This window comes from Paramisgurnus dabryanus, chromosome 1 (genome assembly GCF_030506205.2).
Source record: "Paramisgurnus dabryanus chromosome 1, PD_genome_1.1, whole genome shotgun sequence".
NCBI lineage: Eukaryota > Metazoa > Chordata > Actinopteri > Cypriniformes > Cobitidae > Paramisgurnus > Paramisgurnus dabryanus.
Window position 1 is genome coordinate 14,679,166 of NC_133337.1, and position 21,211 is coordinate 14,700,376.

The 21,211-nt window shown below is 36.1% G+C and overlaps 3 protein-coding genes across 4 annotated transcripts in view; 1 reads left to right on the top strand and 2 right to left on the bottom strand.

Moving 5' to 3' along the window:
- The window catches only part of taf3 (TAF3 RNA polymerase II, TATA box binding protein (TBP)-associated facto), a 56,893-nt gene extending 51,284 nt beyond the window's left edge, over positions 1 to 5,609 (bottom strand). Inside the window, exons 1-2 of the mRNA XM_065269278.2 lie at positions 5,295 to 5,609; positions 3,898 to 4,158 (exon numbers count right to left, since the gene is read on the bottom strand). Coding sequence (XP_065125350.2) covers positions 3,898 to 4,158; positions 5,295 to 5,460 — 427 coding nt within the window. The 5' untranslated portion in view covers positions 5,461 to 5,609. The remainder of the gene's footprint in view (positions 1 to 3,897; positions 4,159 to 5,294) is intronic.
- A 2,235-nt stretch (positions 5,610 to 7,844) lies between these two features.
- Positions 7,845 to 15,621, bottom strand: atp5f1c (ATP synthase F1 subunit gamma). Of its 2 annotated transcripts, XM_065274650.2 has the most exons (9): positions 15,498 to 15,621; positions 15,008 to 15,042; positions 14,719 to 14,850; positions 14,433 to 14,637; positions 14,151 to 14,294; positions 13,972 to 14,036; positions 11,251 to 11,406; positions 10,819 to 10,915; positions 7,845 to 8,075 (listed from the first exon to the last, which is right to left on the bottom strand). In XM_065274650.2, the coding sequence occupies exons 1-9, from the start codon at positions 15,611 to 15,613 to the stop codon at positions 8,072 to 8,074; spliced, it is 954 nt and encodes a 317-aa protein (XP_065130722.1). In that variant the 5' UTR covers positions 15,614 to 15,621; the 3' UTR covers positions 7,845 to 8,071. The 2 variants fall into 2 exon arrangements, with proteins under 2 accessions (XP_065130722.1, XP_065130723.1); XM_065274651.2 differs by lacking the exon at positions 7,845 to 8,075 and having other exon boundaries at positions 10,815 to 10,915.
- A 34-nt stretch (positions 15,622 to 15,655) lies between these two features.
- Positions 15,656 to 21,204, top strand: kin (Kin17 DNA and RNA binding protein). The gene is made up of 11 exons (XM_065274649.2): positions 15,656 to 15,874; positions 16,253 to 16,347; positions 16,427 to 16,470; positions 16,579 to 16,701; positions 16,792 to 16,976; positions 17,189 to 17,283; positions 17,747 to 17,864; positions 18,081 to 18,200; positions 18,306 to 18,405; positions 20,658 to 20,758; positions 21,064 to 21,204. The coding sequence occupies exons 1-11, from the start codon at positions 15,761 to 15,763 to the stop codon at positions 21,124 to 21,126; spliced, it is 1,158 nt and encodes a 385-aa protein (XP_065130721.1). The 5' UTR covers positions 15,656 to 15,760; the 3' UTR covers positions 21,127 to 21,204.
- Positions 21,205 to 21,211: the final 7 nt, after the last annotated feature.

Genomic DNA, 21,211 nt, shown 5'->3' on the forward strand with positions numbered 1-21,211 from the left:
TTAAGCATGCATACGCACAAATTGGTTAGTAAAATGTGCATACGTAAAGGAAGTTTTAACTTACAAATCATGATTCAATAGGGGTGTCACGATTCTCCAAATCCTCGATTAGATTACATTTTCGATTCTGATGTCACGATTCGATTCGATTCTCGATTTTTAATTGGAATTTTTTTTTTGAAAGACAAAAAATTGTATGCCTTTATTATTATTATTATGATTATAGTTTCACATTAACATGCACATTGCGTGCTTTTCCTCGCATGGGGGAGTGTGGGCTTTACTTTACGCGAGAGAGCTTGTAGAGAGAGGATTACTTCTTGCACGCATTCCTTCTTGCACGCAGATGGACTTAATGCACGCGTCTTGGACTCCTATCATCTGAAATAAAACCAGTGCGTCATAAGCAGCTGCGCTTCTCTCTGTCTCACGTGCACGAGCTCTCGCATCTGTCCAAAGTCTAAACATAAACTAACGTAGTAATCCTTACGTATTTGTTCAGTTTTATGCGTTTCATGTGAGCTGAGGCAAACCATCCCTTGTGTTTAAAATATAACCCGCTGCATCTTGGCGGCTCTCTCGTGCACGTGCAGAGAGCTGCGCTCTGTCCGAAGGCAGATCACTAGGTAGTAATCCTGTTTTTGATATGCATTTTAAAGAGTTGTAGCAATACATCCCTCGTGTTTAAAATATAAATCGCATTCCGCTGGACCGATGTTTTTAAAGGCACCTCTAGGTTTATTTTCCACTGCTTGGCAAGCCGACCGGATGAGACATGGGGGCGTGGCAGCATCGACGATCCCATTATTTAATTTGAAGTTTCGATCGATGACACCCTTATGATTCAACAAAACCTTTTTTAGTAAAATTTATTTTAAATGTATGCAAAAACGTAAGAACAACTTAGACCACACGTGAGAAATTTTAATGAACAAGGAAAAAGAACCCTATAATATATTTATGTGTTATATATTTAATATATTTTTCCCTTGTTCATGATATTGCGTATGTGTGGTCTAATTTGTTCTTATGTTTTTGCATACATTTAAAATACATTTTTCTATGAAAGTTTTTGTTGAATCATGATTTGTTAGTTAAACGTCTGTATGCACATTTTACGAACAAATTTGTGCATACGCATGCTTATTGAATGAGACCCATTGACCATTGATGTATTTGAAGCTGATAATGATTTTAGGCAGTGATTTTAACTAAAATACACTGTAAAAAAGTTAGCTGAACTTAAAAAACAAGTTACCTGGGTGCCTTAAAATTTAGTAAATTCAACTTAAAAAATATTAGTTAACTCCAACAAATTTGTGTAAAAATGTTTTCAACTAATATTTTTTTATTTTTTAAGGCAACCAAATAACTTTTACAGTGATAGTTTTAATGTATAATTACATTTGTGCTTTACACTGAAATGTCAAAAAGCTATATTCAAGCAATGACTAATAGTTTAGTTTACTGTTATAAGGAAGACTTGTATTATGTTCACCCTGTGTTATACTTTTACCAGTATAATGTTCTGTGTTTGTTAATGGACATTTTTTTATGCAACTTATAGTGGCTAACATTGGTGTCAAGACCAAAATCCAACACTTGGCCTCTTAAGACCCAGAAACAGACTACATACCAGAGTCTAGGATCAAGATTAAATCATAAACGCATAGTATACAGATAAAAAACAGGTTGTCCATTTCAAATAATTGAATAAATGCATAAACTATTGCAGTATTTATCTCAGATGCAAAAGAAGAGGTCAAGAGGATCATAAAATCAACAATCTATTTCTAAAATATACACTTGGACAAAATTCTAAAAACCAACAAAAAGTCTCAACTCAACTAAGAAGATATAAATGCATGTGCTATTATTAGAGATTGTAAACATGAGATTGCAATGAAAGCTAAGTACATGGTCCAATGGTGCCAACTTGTGGCTAAAATTGCAACTGCAGGACTGAAACATTCAGAGATTGGTTTATAAAGCACACAAATCCATTCCTGTTTTAATCACTTTTAAAAACAAAGAGGTGCTCCATATCCTTTGTGGTTTGGAAAATACATGTACCACATTCTACATAGATGGTAAAATGAACTGTATATTTAAACTTTCGTGTGTTTTGCCTATTTGAGTACATGCAGATTTGTGGCACAAGTGTGCAGAGGCGAAATTGAATGTATGGTCTCCAACTGATCTATGAGAAAGAAACAGAAGGAAGCAGAGAAAAAATGGAACTGTAGGAGAGAGAGAGAGAGAGAAAGAGAGAGAGAGAGACCAAGAGAAGGAGATCTGTAGTCTTTTTTTCTGGCATAGGGACATCCAGCTGAGCGCTGGCTCCAAGCCCAGTTAGACCCCTGCCCTGGCTGGACTCACACATACGCTCACCTGGGATGCCTGCCATCCGGGCCAGACCTCCACCGGCTCCTCACACATACATGCCTGAGACCCCACAGCCCGCAAGCTTCCTGTTTCACACACACTGACACCCACAAACACACCTCACAGCCAGAGAGCTTCCTGTCCAACCTGAAACAACCCTGATCATGTCCGCCTCTCCACCACCCACTGGCACGCCTTCGCTGTGTGTGTGATGAGACAAGAGTGTGTGTGTGTGTTATGAGCCGGATAAAGTGAGCAGGTGGGAGGGAAAGTGGAGAAGCACAGCACAGGGGAATGATGGGATATGTACAGGTTCCTGTATGAGCAATATGTTCGGTCAATGTGAGCCCACACAAGCACACTCTCAAAACAAAAATTGAAATTTACTACACATTGGCTCATTTACCAAGATGCAAAGGATGCCTGGTCATGTTTAAAAATCTTAAATGCAGTCATCTACACTATTAAGTAAACCACAAAAAAAACATATTACTGGCACCAGGAATAAGATGGAATATGTGTGGGGGGATATAATAAGAGAAAATACAATGTGTGTCATAGGAGATTAGTAAGCATTCTGGAGTGTTACAAGGTCCCAATTTTTTTTTATAGTTTATATACAATAAATAATGGGATATTTTGTACTTTCAAAGTCTACAGCTTGTTGTTACACTTTAGGAGTGGTTCTCAAACTGGGGGATCCGAGATAATGCCAGGGGGAGCCCAGTTTTATAACATTTTATAATATACATTAATCCTAAGAAAAATATAGCTACAAACCAACAGCACTTTATTTTATAATTTTATACATTCTGTTTTATTTAAAATCTAAGCTTGAGAATGTTTTATGTCATGATTTTTCATACATAAGGGGGGCACGCTGAAATAATTAAGAACAACTGCACTATAGTAAAAGCCCAAATATCCATATAAATATAGCACATTCGTTGAAAACAGTAAATTAAAGTAAATCCAACTACTTTTTATGCTGCCTTCAAGTGCATTTAATACAGAAGTAGTGTAATTTTAACAAAATTATTCAGTATGTATCAAAAACAGTTCTCCTATAAACTTTATGAATTAATTCATTGATGCTACATCAATTAATACAATTTAAAGTGCTCAGACAGGTTGCCCATTACAAAAGACATGGGAATAATAATAATAATTTTTTATGCTTTTGGGTCACGTATACATTAGTGTCAAATACAAATATAAATTTTTCATATAGTTGCACATTTAAAATAATTAAAATAAAGTGCATAAAAAACGGAAAGTATGCTAAATGATTTATTACCATTGTGTATCATAAGAATCCTGAGTTTCCCACTCATAAATTCGAATTTGACCTCTGAATTACAATATTTTGACTTGAAGGCAGAATTAACATCAAATATCCTAAATATGTATGAGGGCACTGTAATTACTATGTATTTACAATGCAATTAAGTTGTAGATCTTTCAATAAATAACTCCAGATATTGACAGCCCTATAATAATATTGGTACATACCTTCCTGCAGCGAGACAAGTGGAGGGAAGTATTCTGGAACGTAGTCTCTCCTCTCTCCCCTCAGGGCATCGCGAGCATCTGTGTCAAAGCCAGCAGCAGGAAACTGCAGGACGCTGCTCTTGCTAATAGGAAACTGAGGGATTGTTTGCGGAAACCCAACAGGCTCCAAATTGTTCACATAGTCCTCAAGTTCAGCTATACTGACTCCCAAAAATCCAAAAGCTTGATCCACATCACTCAGTCCAGGGTCTGTACGTCCATCTGAAATAAGAAGAAATGATTGTGTTATGTAACATACAACATTAATGATGATCAGGATAATAGCAACCATTATAGAGTAGCATATATCACATTTATATCTAAGAGTCAGGGTTCTGGGATTACTGCACGTATTACATGGCTATTTCACAAATAATTAAACTCATATGAAATAATGCATTCATCTATTTTATTATGTGAAAAGAAGAGACATGAAACTAGCAATTTTAGTGATTAATTCCATTAGTTAACTGTCATTATACCAAAATATTTAATTACATAATAATGCCAGGTTTGACCAAAAATATCCAAGTATTCCATAAAAAGCTAGATATATTTTTACAAAAAGACCTGAATATGTCTCCCAACTTTTCAAATCATTCCTATACAAATGTGACATTGTTTGAAATGTGAGGCACATATAAATAAATACACATAAACAAACTAAACTTCCAAGACAAGCATTACTATAATTTACTACCAAAATGTGACACAACACATAGACCCCAATGATTCATGTTTTGCAAACTTTCATTTGAACAGCTCTTAAATACAAATACAGTTGTTTCTTTACTCACACAATAACAAATACTGAATTTACACTAACCACATTTAGATATAACAGTGATGCTAAGACCATCACTATGGCAACAGGTGGGATGGATCCCAGCATCATTACAAACAACTTTATATTATCTTGTTTAAGATATAGCAAACAATTCAGCCTCCAATTCAGTTATATACTTGAACTCTTATTTGTTTTGGGCAACATACTTTAACCAAAACCTTGTTTATCAATAAGCCACAACAGACAGCTAACTAACTAGTCCATGTCTGGTCAACTGTCATGAGCAAATAAGACAGAAACGTTTACGGATAGCTATAGGACTAACCCTCTGTAATAATGTATTAGTTACATATTTCAAAAATATTTAAAATAAGCTGTTTATTGTAAAGGTTTCACTCTCAACAGCTCAATCTACATAACAGTAGCTAGCTAGCTTAGCATGCTAACAACAGTTGTAGTGGGCGGGGCTTAAGCACAGACACACTTCACAGAGAATACAAACAGACCATGCACACTTCGTCTCCTGCACAAATGCCTCGAGGTTGAGTAATATAATGTCTGAAGTACTCACAGAGCTCGGAGTATCGGTGGCAGCTCCGCGCCAGCTGCTGCACGTATCTCTCCAGCACGTCGGACAGCAGATCACAGGCGCTCAGCTGCACCGCGTCCCAGCCCACCGCCTGGCACATCTGCGCTACGGACACCCGCAGCAGCGACCGCGCGTAACCTTCACACATCTCTCAGGTGCCGAAAGGCCGCTCTCACGGCGCCTGTAAAGGCTGGATGAGGTTTGTTTTGATCATTCACATGAACAGGGACATTGGCGCTTCCACAGGAGCCGCCATCTTTACTTCCCGAGCGAAGCATTGGGGAGCAATCGATCGCGCATGCGCAGAAGAGCGCAGTATCTGCTCGATTATACCGTACTCGATTATATGGCCTGAGTGTGAGTGGATGTGGGTTCGTGAAACTGCCGCTGAATTCTGATTTCCTGTTATGTTCAAATTTTAGCAACACATTTAATGTTTGGGCTCAAATTTAAAATAAAATTGTAGGGGGAAAAAAACATAAATTTTTACTTTTATATATGCATAAATTGTTTATTTAATAGATGCATTTCTATGAAAATGTATCTTTGTAGAACATAAATTTAGTGTATATTTAGTAAAAAAAATTAAGTATTAATGAAAATAATTTTTAACATTTATTTTGATTTTCTGAACAGTTTTACCTGTTTTTCACAATAATAAAAAAGACTCATTAAATCAGTTTTACAGGAACACTGTAAGTACTGTATATACATTTATGTACGTGGCAGACACTTTTATCCAAAGTGACTAAAAGTAACTTCAAGTCAAAACGTACCAAGGTCAAAAAGTAGGTTAAAAATACAATTAGCATGTTTGTCAGAAATGTCAAAGCTTTGGGGTTAAGGAACATAGGGTTAAGGAACTGTGCACATAAAGAAAAAATAATTTCAAATAAACAACCTTATTTTGTAGAACTTTTTTTCCAGTGAAAATGTCTTTACAAAAGTTCAGCATTGTAGCAACCATTTCAGTATCTTTTCCTGCAGTTTTATTATAATTCCTTTAGTTTTATTATAGTAGCCTATGGCATATTTGGTGGAAACTGTTACGGTAATCATTTAATGTAACTGTGATTTACATTTATTAACAGTAAGAAAACATCCATTAATAAAATACAACATTCTGGATACATTTTTCGTGCTGATAACCTAGTGATCTTTTGATTTTAGTTGAACTGTAATACAAATCAGATTAATTTTCAGCTAAACACAAAATCTAATTGTTTATACAAGTTAGATACCATACATAAAATAAAACCATATTGACCCTTGATTTAAAGTAGATGTCAATGAAGAAATATATAAAACAGATATAAAGCATCTGAAATAGAGAATATACATTTTACTTTATGGGTAATTTAAATTTATAACCATATAGGTCTGGTAAGATAAAAAACTTATAGATTTCAATTAATTAAATCTAAGTAGATTTAAGTGTAATTATATGTAGATTACTAATAAATAGAAAAAACACTCCTGATGCCTTTATATTATACAATTTACATTGTAACTTTATTAAAGGGAAAATTCATGTCATTTACTCAGTCCTCGAGTTGCTCAAAACATGTACAAATTCCATTGTTCTGCTCCATTGTTCACAAAGAAATATATTTGTAATCAAGCACGAAGCACCATTGATTTCCACAGTAGGAATAAAAATACTATGGAAGTCAATGGTGCCCCAAAACTGTTTAGTTACTGTACAAAAAATGCTCAAAATATCTTCCTCAGAACAAAGACATTTATACATGTTTGGAACAACTTGAGGGTGAGTAAATGATATTTGGAGGAAATCTCTCTATAAATGTTAAATGTTTACTCATTAAGTCACTTTGGATAAAATAATCTGCTAAATGAAAGTGAAGTGAAATGAATTAATGTTAATGTTAAAAAAGTACAAAAATTACATTTAACTATCAAACCAGATAATTTGTTTATTTCTATTTTTTTATTTTCCAAACATAAATACTACAAAGTAAAAAACTCCCTCAATTTTAAAATGTCCTCAGAAAATATGCAGAATGGTACGGCTGATGGGCTTTACTTCTCAGATGATAACCATCAGAATCAGAGATCTAGTGACAGCTGATTAAATAATACATGAGTGACCCATATGGTCAAACTTTTCTACTTGTCCATTACTTTAATAGATCGGACCCTCTTCCACAATCAGTGACCCCCAAATTCACCCTTTCATGGATACAGATACCCAATACCACAGCTCTAACATTTAATCCGATACTGTGGTGACAGGCCTGGTTTGAGTTTCAAATGGATAACAAGCAGGCTAAACTTGTTTTGATTGGCAATTATAGGAGGGAACAATAAGGATTCCGTTGAGTCAATTGGGTTTATCAGTAATCAGTTCTAAGTAACCTAATAGTGTTTTAAGCAAAGTGTGTACACGCTAGACAGAGTTTATTGGAAGGATTGACCCAGTATCCTCTTTGTATTGATAACCTTTGAGCACAGCCAAACACACAGTGCCTTCAAAGAAAAGTTCACAAGCTTTAATTCCAATAAAAAAACAAGTGAGGGTCAGGAAACAGGTTTATTTTTTAGAGGACATCAAAGCTGATTGGAACATACACTAGAAATAGACTGGGGTACTCAAAAGGATGGTGTTTCTTTGTAAGAGGTTTATTTTCTCCATCATTGTACAAATACAAGCACATATATATTTATGAATTCTACATCAGATCACCGAATTGGAGAGCATGTGCACCAGAACCACACAGTAGCTATACAGGGCTCCTGATTTATCTGTGAAAAGAAAAAGAGAGAATGTATAAGTAAGTGTTTTATGGACATCTTTTATATAACCATCTTAAAACAGATAATAATAGAAATAGAGAGGAAAAAACATACATACATACAACCATGGAGAATATTATCATAAACCTAATACATGCTCCAGGTAAATATACAAATCACATAACTTTTACACACACACAAATTGTGTCCTTTAAATTCACTAACATAAAGTTCATAAATGTAATTTCTGAGTCATCAGCCATACAACAAAAATGCAGTTTGTTTGAGGAGACACATTTTACTTGTTTTTGGTACAAAGTAAACCTTTTACTGTACATTTGCCTTTACCTCTAGTGTGTACCAATCAGTTACCAGTCAGTCCATCACTGCCTAACACCAAGTAAGGCTTGCTTACTTTTGATTAGGCTTACAATCTTACTCAATACAAACCCTGCCAAAATCTACTTCTCCACCCTCCACCAAAAAAGTCAACATGAAATAGTATGCACGAGTAACGACCCATCTTACTCAGGGCTCCAGTCCTGACTAACTTTTTTCACTAGGAGCACAGTGGCCCCCAACTGAAAATTTTAGGGGCGCAACCAGAAAATTTAGGGGCACACACCGTAAATCAACATGCTAACCAAATATTCACATTTCTACACTGTATTACTAATAAATACTTGATTATATATATATATATATATATGATGATAGATGCAGAAAGTACAATGTGCTGTTTTAAATTCAGTGTCCCATCACAAAAAAAGGTCAAATTTACTGGTCGCACATGTGCGACTGGATGTAAAATTCAGTGGCACACTCTCAAATTTTGGTGGCAAAATGCGACCATTTGGTAGCAGTCTGGAGCCCTGTTACTTCCAGAATTTATTTGCGTGAAACAGAACAAAAAAAACAATGGTCAGGTCTTGATATTATTTATGTAAAAAACTGACTTGACCATGGACAAATGGTTAAAGCTGAATGGTAGACAAGATAACAGCTTAGTCTGAGTTTAGTCACTCAAAAAATTAAAAGAATTTTAAAGGTGAAGCAAGCTATACGATTTTGAAAAAAAAACTTCGGTTTACCAAATTTTTCTTTGAAAATAAAATACACTATCAATTATTCACGATAAAATAAGGAAAAATAGAGTGTCCACTTTGATTTTAATGTTGACTTTACACAAAACCTAGGCAGTAACCACTACAATAACCTACTACATGCAACAAAACACCCTTTACAGGGAACACACAAAACCTAAAAACCCATGTTTCACACCATTTGACTCTATCAGCACACATCATTTCCTACAGCTGTTACCTTAATCATGCTTTAGTTCCTGAAAATGGTGAATGCATGCATAATATGGAAGGTTAGTAGAAGGAAAAATAAAGAAAATTATTTAATGTAGGTCAGTCACGATTTAGTGAATAAATAAATAAAACGTAAAATAAAGTTTTTTATAAATATAGTGATGGAAAAAGAAAGTAATGACAATGGTGAAACAGAAAAGGTTATTCAGTGGACTTTTTATTAGTGATGCAACGAAATTCTGGGCCAAAACCAAAAAATCGTTATGCACTTGCAGTGGCGCCTGTGGTGAGGTCGCATGCGAATTAGCAAATATATGACATCATCGCATCATGTTTGCGTTTGATCTGGTATTAGCACCTAAATATATGTTTCACTTCTACTCTTTGATCTATCACATTAACATCTGTCATTTAAACACAACTGAATGCTATTTTTACATATCCATTTTTGTTGGCAGACCTTAAATGAGTAGGCCATAAAATAGTAAGCTGAACAACACCGTAACACCTCGTGTTTATCCAACCAGTTGTTCCTTTTAACTACTCCTGATTTATAAACGTGCCATGAAGCCTTACTGCTGTTGTTCTTCTCATTAATGTGTTGATTCTGTGTGGACCGCCACAGATAAATCAATGTATGGGAAACACTGACTTTGCCGTAAAATGAAAATTATTCTTAATTTTTTGTGAAGTTTTGTACAGTCAGATGCATTCAATTATCAAGTCTAATAATTCATATGAGTTGGAAAAACTACAAACCAATAAATTAGTTACACTAATCAAATGAAAATAATACAAAACTAAATATTCTTCATTTACTTCTATGCAACAATCTAATTTAACACCTTTTATCTAAATAAAACAGTAGAAAAAGTAATGCAGCAACTCAGCAGCCTTCTTAATACTACATTTATTTATGATACACAGTCATTTTAGTGAAAGCAAAAGGCTAGACACACCACGACGGTGAGCCTCTGTTCCGCTTGGGTTAAGGGGCTTGATAAGGGCTTCAGTGACATCAGCACCTCCCACTTAACCGTCCAGTATGAGTTACTGAAAACTGTTCACTTAATCATCAGTTATTTACAGACCTGATGAACATTAACAACCATATTTGATAGCCTGATGTGTTTTCCGATATGACTTCAGCTTGACTTTAAAATAACGTATGTGATCTCCGATGCCAGAGACACATGTAAGCGTGATCATGGGCAGTGGCGCATCACGCAGACTGCTGTCACAATCGCCCTTTGCTGTGTAGTGCTGTGATAACAGCTGCAGTGAGAGTGAAATCAGTACTAGGGCATATTCAGCCGAAACTTTTTGGCGGACAAAATTTCGATGCATCCCTTTTAAAAAGTAATAGAACAGATGCATGTGGTAAATGCTGTGCATGCAGGAGAATAAGATATGCAATGATAGGCAAGACATCTTACAGAGCAGCAGCTCCAGAAATGATCTCGATGAGCTCCTTGGTAATGACAGCCTGGCGAGTTCGGTTGAAAGTCAGGGTCAGCTTATCAATTATATCAGCTGATGGACAAAAAAAATACAAGACAACAATTAAGTCACAGGTGCAAATCTCTTAAAAAATTTGTGATAAATGCCTACAACTTTGCCTTGCTATATAGCGGAGTGCCAAGTTGTTTCACAATCCCAAACAGCCTACACTTATGCAAATTAACTCAAATACTTGCAAAAATTGTTTTCGAATTATTATCATTTATAACATTATATTTTGTATAATACAAATAAATAGGCATTCAATTTAGCCAGCTCCACTAAAGGTTTAATACGGTAGCAGCAAGAACTGACACAAAGAAAAAAATCATAATAGTCTGAAAAAAAAAAAAAGATAAAAGACTCACAAGCATTCTTGCTAGCATTGTCCATAGCAGTCATCCTGGCACTCTGCTCACTGGTGGTGGATTCTTTCAACCCAAAGTAGATGATGTTGACCAGAGAAAACTCCTGATAATTCCTCAGCACATCAGCATCAATGTCATCATAGATGCTCATGTTCTCTGCACAAAGCAAAAAGATGTAACACATCCTTACTAGCTTGGTACAGGATTCTCAATAAGAAATAGAATATACAATATTCATTCAAAACAAACACAGGACTAACTGGTGGCCTGTTATAGGCCATTATTATACATGATATTAATTTTAAAAAAATTTAAAACCTAAAAAGCTTTAAAACCCGCCCAGTCAAAGCACAAGCTTCATAACATTAAGCAGCTTTAAGTCTTTTGCTATCATTTTAGCCATTAGCTGTTGTCCCTTTTACCTGTTCTCAGTCAAGACATTCTCGTTTCGCTATCTGGTATCTCTTGACATTTGATGCTTAAATATGAGATGATAACCCATTGAACTTGTGATGGCGCTATACATTTTGCACCTGCCTGACTGTATTTTCGTCCTACCATAACCGAAGTGAAACTGAAAATCATGGCAACCTTTTAAACCATAGTGCCTCAGTGAGGTGTGTTCGGCATCACAGCATTGCGCGGTTCTGTGGGTTGCCGCGGCGTGGGTGCACGGACATGCGTTTGATTTTGAATCATGCATGGCAACGTTAATGATGTCATACGCCGGTCTGCGTAGCTTAACACAACATCAATCAGTCTTTACTACCACAGGCGCTTGTAATGCGAACCAGACATCAAAATGCCTATAAATGAATAAACCCACATGATAATTTTCGTGATCGATCATTGGTGCCACGTTCAAGTACTCGTGCCCATACCTACTCATAAGTAATTTAAGTAAATAAATGCTGTTACAAATCTGTACAAATTTCTTTGTTCTGATCAACGCAAATGAAGATATTTTGAGGACCTCCACATTGACCTCCATAATATTCTTTTACCCTAATATAAATGTCAATGGGGCCTCCAATCAGTTTGGTTACAGAATTTTCCTTTAGGGGTAAACCATCCCTTTAATAAGCCTCACTAATGTATGCATAAAATGAAATAAAAATAAGAGTTCAAACTATACAAAGTCAGGGAGCTACACTGCGACCAAAATGGTCGCATATGCGACCTTTTGAACTGCCGTTGCGACCCTAATTTTTAATGGGTCGCAAATGTGCTACCTAATGTTTTAGACAATATGCTATGATTTACTATGAGCATTTATTAAAACAGAAATGTGGATTTTAAGAATACGTTTTATAACATGCTCTGAGCCATCAACACGTTGGCTTCATTTTGCGTGAAAGCACGTCGTGTCTCTCCCTATCAGTGTGCGTTTGCGTGCTCAGCTGTTTCTCAATGAATTAGGTGCGACGCAAGCGCAGTGTCTTTCATGTTTCTAAACTTGAACAGAGGTCTTTCTTCACTGAGGACGCGGGACCCGTATGGTTCCGGGTTCATATTTTAAATGGTCTGTCGGGTCTGGTTAGGTCCTAGTTTAATTACTTTGGGTCTCAAGTCTGATTAATGTTGTGTTTATAACCGGAGTCGATCGGAAAACGGCCATGAGCGCTACCGCGCTAAAGCTCGAGTGCAGATTCAGCGTGCCTTCGGTTTCTATGGCGATGGTTCTTGTTACGACCACGCGCTGCATTTGCTTTCTCACATTTTTTTAATGATCTTATTATTAATAAACCATATCTTTTCTAAAACCATATCCATATTAAGTTTGGACAGAGATTGTAGCAAAAAGCAATGCTAATGTCAAGCCAATTGCACTGAACGAGCAAAGCAATGTAACGTTTGTCACCGGGACAGCAAGTAGACTTTTAAATCTGAAATAATGAGTGGATTAAGCTTTTTAAATCGGCAAGAGAGAAATAGAAAGATAGAGCAAAAGCAGTAAAAGTGCCTATCTAATAGAAATTATAACCATCATAACATCAGTCACATTTATAATCTATAGACCTGCACTGTCTATTAATGTACTATACATAGTGTTGTATTATATTGAGTTTGATAAAAGGAGTCTAATTGCTTCATATATCAGTGCAAAACAGTAAGTGTTTTCTTGGTGCTTTGACAAACAGTGTCAGCTTTGTTAATGGCAAAGAAAGTTTGGGGTGGTTAGATTGATGAAATATAATGTGAAATTAATATTAATTTTCAATGAATCAAAGTATTGTGTTGTGTCACACATTATTAGTTCTACGTCACATGTATAGTAGACCATTATTTGTCAGGGGGTAATAATTGCCCTTTTCACCGGCTACCACCACCAAGTACATTTCAGATCTGTGGGAAACACTGCAACGTTTAAGAAAACAAGGCGGCATGTGGTTTAAAAGATGGCAAGTAAAATAAAAAGCATATCTGTATGCAATACAGTTTCATTATTGTTCATTATTATCCAGAGCGCCTTAATATAACTTGAAAAAAATATGTGCGACCAAATCATATTTTGCGCCAGTAACTGAAAAAGTTGGTAGCGCAAGTGCCACCAGTGGAAAAGGTTAGTGTAGTTCCCTGAAAGTGTACCACATAAAACAGATTTGGTTTTCTGCAAAAATGCTGGGTCTCTCTTTATAAGTTTTTGCAATTTGCAAGCAAATTAACATACAGTGATGCATTGTGAATTACACTGGGGATTGCAATGGAGCTCAACAATACCTGAGCTTCCAAGGGTGTCCATAGAATACAGAGGCTTCTCCTCTGTCCTGTATGAAATCACAGACCTGCCCAAGAAACAAATCACAATCAAAACCAAATAAACTCCACATTTACTACTGTCTGCACTACTATAATTCTAATTGTTATATTACAACTATGTAATGTGAATAATGTCACACCTATATCTGTTGAAAACAATGGTTCCCTGGTCGAACTCATAGCCAGAATCCATAAGCTCTGTGGCGATGACAGATGCGTCAGTGAAAGTGGGAGGTTTGCGGCCCACCTCCTTACAGTTGATCAGGATGTGTTTGCCATGGGTCCTGTGTTTACAGAAAAAAATGGATTAACTACAGCAAAACAATGGTGTGAAATAAACATTTGCTACGTAAAAAAAGCATGATGAACCTACAATAAAAGAAATGGTTACATGTAAATGTTACGATTAAACGATAACATACCTGTACAGCAGACCTCGGAGTTTGTCACCGACATTTACGACCATAACTTCTTTGCCGGCACCAGAGAGCTTGGCGATTTCGCTCTTCATGGCCTTGGCCACGCTGCTGTGGATGGCACCGCACAGACCACGATCAGATGACACGCCGATGATCAGGTGTTTATTCTTGTCTTCTGGAGCCTTGATCTCAGCTTTCTCATAGAGAGCTAGAAACACAAAAACATCCAAATGCATTTAAAAATGTTGGCTTATTTTAAAATGCGATAAATTGATTTTGTTTGACATACCCATAGCACCAGTGCCATAGACGCGGGCTGGCTTCAGGGACCTCTCAGCTCTAGCGTATTTAGCTGCTGCCACCATCTTCATGGATTTGGTGATCTTCTGAATGTTCTTGATGGACTTCAACCGAAGGGTGACTGAAAATAAGAAATATAAACACTGGTAAGAAACTCGACACTCATTGCATAATGTCACTGCAACAAAAACAATATCTTTATTCAAATCAAACATTATATTATAGCCTATATAATGACAGTCAGACCTTTTATAATGCTAATAGAAAACTTTACTTACTGTCCTTCAAGGTTGCCATGTTCCTGACTTGCCCACTGCAAAATATTTTAAATTTCAGTACTCAGCAATAAATTCAACAAATGTGCAAATCCAAAACATAAAACTATAGAAAAATAAACGTAGTTTAACTGAATACATTACACTTAATAATGTGAATAAACTTGACATATCGCCCATGCCATCACAAGGGTACTTAACTCTATCACCACAGAAACAGTAAGGTCTTCAAATAACAACACACAGTAAACCTTTTACGGCTGCATCCTGATTTATACAATAATCGTTTATTAGCAAAACTAAAGTTATCTCTGTCGCGCGCTGTCATACGCTTTGACTCAAGCACACTGCGGCCTAAAGTTCGTTACGTCCTTGCTGTATTTATCCGCCATTTAATTCATAAAGTGACACAGAATAGCTCTATTATGCATGAAAAGACAATACCGGTATATACTAATTCAATTTTATTTCATAAAATGAAATAAATTATTACCATTGTGGGAGGAACACCGCCGCGCTGGTCCTGGCGAACATGATCACTTCAGTGAAGGTCAGATCAGCCGGTCTGCGCAAGCGCAAATAATACAGGAAAGAACGAGTGTTCATCATACTCTCGCGATATCATAGATACACAGGAATCTGTGACGAAACGGGCGTTTTGGTGAGGCGAGTGTTTCACGTCACAAGCAAGGAAGCGGTGTTTGAACACCAGACACAATTGTTGTGTTTCGTTTTTTAAAACTTTACTGCTAGACAATGGGAAAAGCTGATTTTCTAAGCCCTAAAGCGATCGGGAACCGAATCAAAGCCAAAGGATTGCAGAAACTTCGCTGGTATTGTCAGATGTGTCAGAAACAGTGTCGAGATGAAGTAAGTTTATGTTAACCATGTGTCTCGTTATCCAGTGGTTTAGGCTAACTCAGTTTAAAACGATCTACTGTATTGATTTACTGTAATCTGTAATTATTTCATTAAATTGTGTTTCATGGCAAAATGTGCCTTAAGCGTGATGAGCTATGTGTATTTTTAACCTTTTTTCAGAACCATTAGCCATTCCTCAAAAACTTAATTAGTTAATCTGTTTTATACATCAGAGGCAGTGTTTCAACAACTAGTAAGCTGCCTATGTAGACAGCCAGGTTGTTATTGCTCAAAGTCTTTGTATTGATTTTTTTTACATTTTACAAAACATAACACTTGAACAGCCAGGTTAATATAACTCATTCCCATAATATCTCTTGACTACAGAATGGATTTAAATGTCACTGCATGTCTGAGTCTCATCAGAGACAGCTGCTGTTAGCGTCAGAGAACCCCAACCAATTCATGAGCCACTTCTCAGAGTGAGTAACTTCACATGATTATGTATTATCCAAATGTATAAGTAAATTATTAACAATGTATGCAATTTTGTTTTTATAGTGAATTCAAAACTGATTTCCTGGAGCTTCTCAGAAGGCGTTTTGGTATGATGAAATCATTGCAACTTTAAATCACTGTACTTTAATAACAGATTGCATTTTTTTTAGCTTGTTTACTTATTGCGTTATGGTATATTGTGTTTATTCCTGCAGGAACCAAACGAGTCCACAATAACATAGTCTACAATGAATATATCAGCCATCGGGAACATGTCCATATGAACTCCACACAATGGGAAACTCTTACTGACTTCACCAAATGGCTTGGGAGAGAAGGTAAGCATAAGCAAGCATCAAACGAATGCACCCATAAGATAATTCATCTATTACAGTGATGTCTTATTTAGATGATGTTGGTTTATGTAGGTTTCTGTAAAGTGGATGAGACTCCCAAAGGCTGGTACATCCAGTACATTGATCGTGATCCGGAAACTATACGTAGGCAAGAAGAGCTGGAGAGGAAGAAGAAACAGGATTTGGATGATGAAGAACGCAGTGCTAAGTTCATTGAAGAACAAGTTCGCCGTGGCCGGGAAGGCAGAGAGCCTGAGGTGTGTGCTTGGAAATGTGTTTCCTATCAGTTAGAAATAAACTTGAATGTTTCTCATGTTAAAAAAATTTAAGTCGTCCAAAGCAAAAGTAGACGTTCATCAGCATAGAAATGTATTCCCATCACTAAATAAACATTAAGACAAATTCAAAGCTCAGATAACAAATTTCTGCACCAAGCGTTCACACATTTTCAACGTCTGTGTATCTACAGGAGGAACCAGTGTTTACAGAATTTAAGAGGGAGAATGAAGACAAGAAAATTACCTTGAGCTTAGATGTTGCTTCTGCAGGACCTTCTAAAACAAGGTAAAAAATAACAAAGCACCATAGCTTTACTATGAGCTTTACTTTGGTTGTGAATGCAGTTTCATGTTAAGTAAGGGATAATGTATAGTTAGCCTCTAATTCGGCTCCTGATCACACTGTCGGGTTTATTTCTGCGATAACAACTTGCTCCCTCTACAATATCCCGCTTATTACATGGCTATTTACCTCATAAGTAAGGTAAGGAACATTCATTTTTGATTTAAATTATTTGATTTGCTCATTTTAAATGAATGCTGACCTTCAGTGAGCAAAACACGTTTATTTTCAGTTTTAAGACAAGACGTTCAAATTTCATTAACACACTATTTGGTTTAATCATTTGTAAATATAATGCCATTTTTATATTTAATTTTTGTGTAATATTAAAATGTACCTATATACATTAAAATGTAAATATATATACATATTAGTTTAGAAATGACCCTGTGTTTCTGTCCAATAGTGTGACTCTGGGTCCTAGCACCCTCAAAGTTGCTGCTTCAGCCAAAAGGAAAGAGTCCTCTCAGAGTTCAGAGTCAAAAGAAAAGAAAAAGAAATCCGCCCTTGATGAAATAATAGAGGTATGCTTTCTTCTGCATCAAGTTAAAATATTCAATTTGCATTGCTTGGATCTGCTTTAAAAAAAGTTTATAAGTGAACACCCAATTTAAACCATCAGTTTTTCCAATAAATAATTGTTTAGTTTGCGAATTCATACAATCTTATACAAGTCTTTTTTTAATATTAGTTTACACTGGTCTTCAACCAGAACTTTACTTTCTTTCTGTAACTTTTAGATGGAGGAGCAGAAGAAGAAATCTGTACGATCAGATCACTGGATTCAACCAAACATTGTAGTAAAAGTGATAACAAAAAGACTGGGGGAGAAGTATTACAAAAAGAAAGCAATGATTCGGGTAGGTGAAATGTTCATTAGTTGACCACAGCATGGCTATATGGCTGCACCCAGATGGTAATATGTTTCTGACAGCGGTATTTTGTGTATATGTGTTATTTCACAGGAGGTACAGAATAAATACACAGCCTTGGTGAAGATGCTAGACTCCGGAGACAAACTCAAACTGGACCAAAGTCATGTGGAGACGGTTATTCCAGCTCCTGGTAATACATTACTATGGATAAACATGCATTATTTTCATTGAAAGCAAAAGTTTTACCAAAACTGAAAGTGTTGTTATTTTTTTCAACTTCTTGATCCCTTAAGATGTTGATTGATGACTGCTGTCAATGTTCATCTGGAAAACCAATGGGTCTCATTCACTAATAATTGCATACGCTTTTCGTATTTATACGCACACTTGAGCTTCTCACCAAAACTTTCCGCCTAATTCACAACATGTGCGTACGCACATGAGTTTGTTCTTATACTTGTTCTTACGTTAGTGAATTTGAAGTGTTCTACGTGAGCGTGCATGAGGTTGGTAATTTGCATAAAACATCCAAACCAGCTCCAAATAAGGGCTTTGCGCACCGCTAGTTCACAGAAAATTTTAGCGCAGTTTGTCATAGAAGCAAAATAGCTCAAAAAGAAATCCATGATCATATTTATTATCGGTACAGTTCTGTTTTGCTTTGCATTTTTTATTTGGGAGATTTTGCTATCGCTGGAGGAAGCCAGTGCTGTCCACTGACCGCAGTAACATTAAATAAGTATTTGATGCATTAACAAATATACGATTTAATTAATATGACAGAGACGCGCATCTGTATCTAAATTAAAACAGAAAGGAGATCAAGTGATTGATGTTTGGACTTCTCATTACATTTACATGACGTTTACATTTGGGATTAAAAAGGGAGGAAGGAAAGCATGAAGATTTGTCATTACGTGCATCTTTATATGTGTAGAAAATAGTGCTGGGTTTCGATTCAAATTTCAAGAATCGATTCCAATTCTCAAGATCTTGAATCGATTATCATTATTCTATTCGATCCGATCCGATCTGATCTTCGAGATTTAGATAAGTGTTTTTGAAATAAGCATTTTTTCCAGCTGTTACCTGAATTACAGTTTTCAAAACTTTCTTAACGTTACTGTCCGTCGTGTTCGTTGTTTTAATGTCCTTCCACGCATGACGCGGCAAGTTTAAGTTATTAATTATTAAATAGATCCTCTGAGTTACAGATCGATCTTAAGAAATTAATATGAAAATCGATTCAGAATTGGTGAATTGATTTTTTTCAACACAGCCCTAGTAGAAAAAAATAAGTAGGCTATAATAATGAATAATATCATGTATATAATAATAATAATAATACAGATCACATATAATAATACATAATACAGAAGATATTATGATATAAAATATAATCGTGTTAATTTTATATATTAACATTATTATAACATTATAGCCTAGTATTTGATTATAGTGTATGTGATTGGTTTTAGTTTTCTTGAATTTTTGCGTACATTAAGAAATTTTGATATGAAAGTTTTTGTTGAATCACGATTTGTTCGTGAAAACGTCCGCACGCACATCTTACGCACAAATTTGTGCGTACCATAGACTGTAAAAAAGATGGCCGTAGTGTCCATGACGTCACCCGTAGGTTTCTGAAGATCGTTTTTGAAGCTTAAAGTAGGCAGTGCCTGCCGTCGCCATCTTGGCCGCGCGTCACTCGCGGATATCCAAAAATGGGTAAAAAGGCGGGACGTGGGTGAAGCTGAGGTGACTGGTTGCTGAAACCACGCCCGCCTAACTCGTCTATAGTGACAGCAGTGGCTGTTGAACCGTCACTCAAGTGGCCACGCCCTTAATTACGCAAAACTTTAAGGCTTAATATAATTTAAATGGTAAATTCACCCCCCTCACAGTTGTCATGAAGGCCAAACTTAACTATATAGACCAAAAACTAATTTTGTACCAGGCTGTAAACATATTATTTTCTACTGTAAAGTTGGCCATTTTAACATGGAGGTCTATGGGAATTGACTCCCTTTTGAAGCCAGCCTCTAGCGGCCAGTCGATGAATTGCAGCTTAAATCACTTCCGTATTGGCTTCATCAGAAAGATCAGAAGGTTGCCCCTTGGTGCGTACGCATGCTTAATGAATGAGACCCAGTGTTTCCTACATAGTTTTGATCGTGTGGTCATAACAAATCAATATTTGTTTGCCAAATACATAAACCCATGACTGAGTATTGTGGATAATGACTTCAGTATGTGTTTGCATCCTTCAGATTTAGTAAACTTAGAATATAAGAGTCATATGGACTTTTTTTGTGTATGTATCTTTTTGGAGATTGACTGATGATTACACTAGTGTAAACCGTTGTTGTCAATGTGAACTACATATTGTCTGCAGTTACTGAGATATTCTACATAATTTCTTTTTCTTTCGTTTGTGTGTAGGTAAGCGAGTTTTGATCCTAAATGGTCAATATAAAGATACAGAGGCCATCCTGGACGGCATTAATGAGCACAAATTCTCCGCCACCCTCACATTAGACTCTGTAAGTTCACACAGAACAGTGTCATGAAATGACTTCCCACATGTTGTTAAAACTACACCCTGTATTTTTCAGGATTAGGTTAGCTAACCTATATATTCAGCATTTTCCAGAGATCATTATTTTTGTACATATGGATTTTGGTATTGTACTAACCGTTTATATTTTATAGGACTGTCAAAACATTAATTGTGATTAATTGCAAACAAAAAATGTGCACTGTTACGAAAGTAGTGTCAACATATAGCAGGCATCTATATAGACATCTTTAATTCAGGAGTTACAATCTGGTCTTTGTCTTAATTCAGGGTCGTTTGAAAGGAAAGACGGTGGAGGGGATTCCATACGAGGACTTCTCCAAACTAGCCTGATTAAACATCTTTCCAGAGCGACTCTACTGTGTCAGAGCCTAATCTAGATGCTTTACATTTTGCATGTACATAATAAAGACTCATA

Excerpts from the sequence above, each read along its gene's own strand:
- atp5f1c (XM_065274650.2), bottom strand. The coding sequence starts at position 15,613 with ATGATGAACACTCGTTCTTTCCTGTATTATTTGCGCTTGCGCAGACCG. Across the intron at positions 15,043-15,497 it reads GCGGTGTTCCTCCCACAATG|TGGGCAAGTCAGGAACATGG; the intron begins GTAATAATTTAT and ends AATATTTTGCAG. Across the intron at positions 14,037-14,150 it reads ATTGTTTTCAACAGATATAG|GTCTGTGATTTCATACAGGA; the intron begins GTGTGACATTAT and ends TTTCTTGGGCAG.
- kin (XM_065274649.2), top strand. The coding sequence starts at position 15,761 with ATGGGAAAAGCTGATTTTCTAAGCCCTAAAGCGATCGGGAACCGAATC. Across the intron at positions 16,471-16,578 it reads GCTTCTCAGAAGGCGTTTTG|GAACCAAACGAGTCCACAAT; the intron begins GTATGATGAAAT and ends TTATTCCTGCAG. Across the intron at positions 18,201-18,305 it reads AAAAGAAAGCAATGATTCGG|GAGGTACAGAATAAATACAC; the intron begins GTAGGTGAAATG and ends GTTATTTCACAG.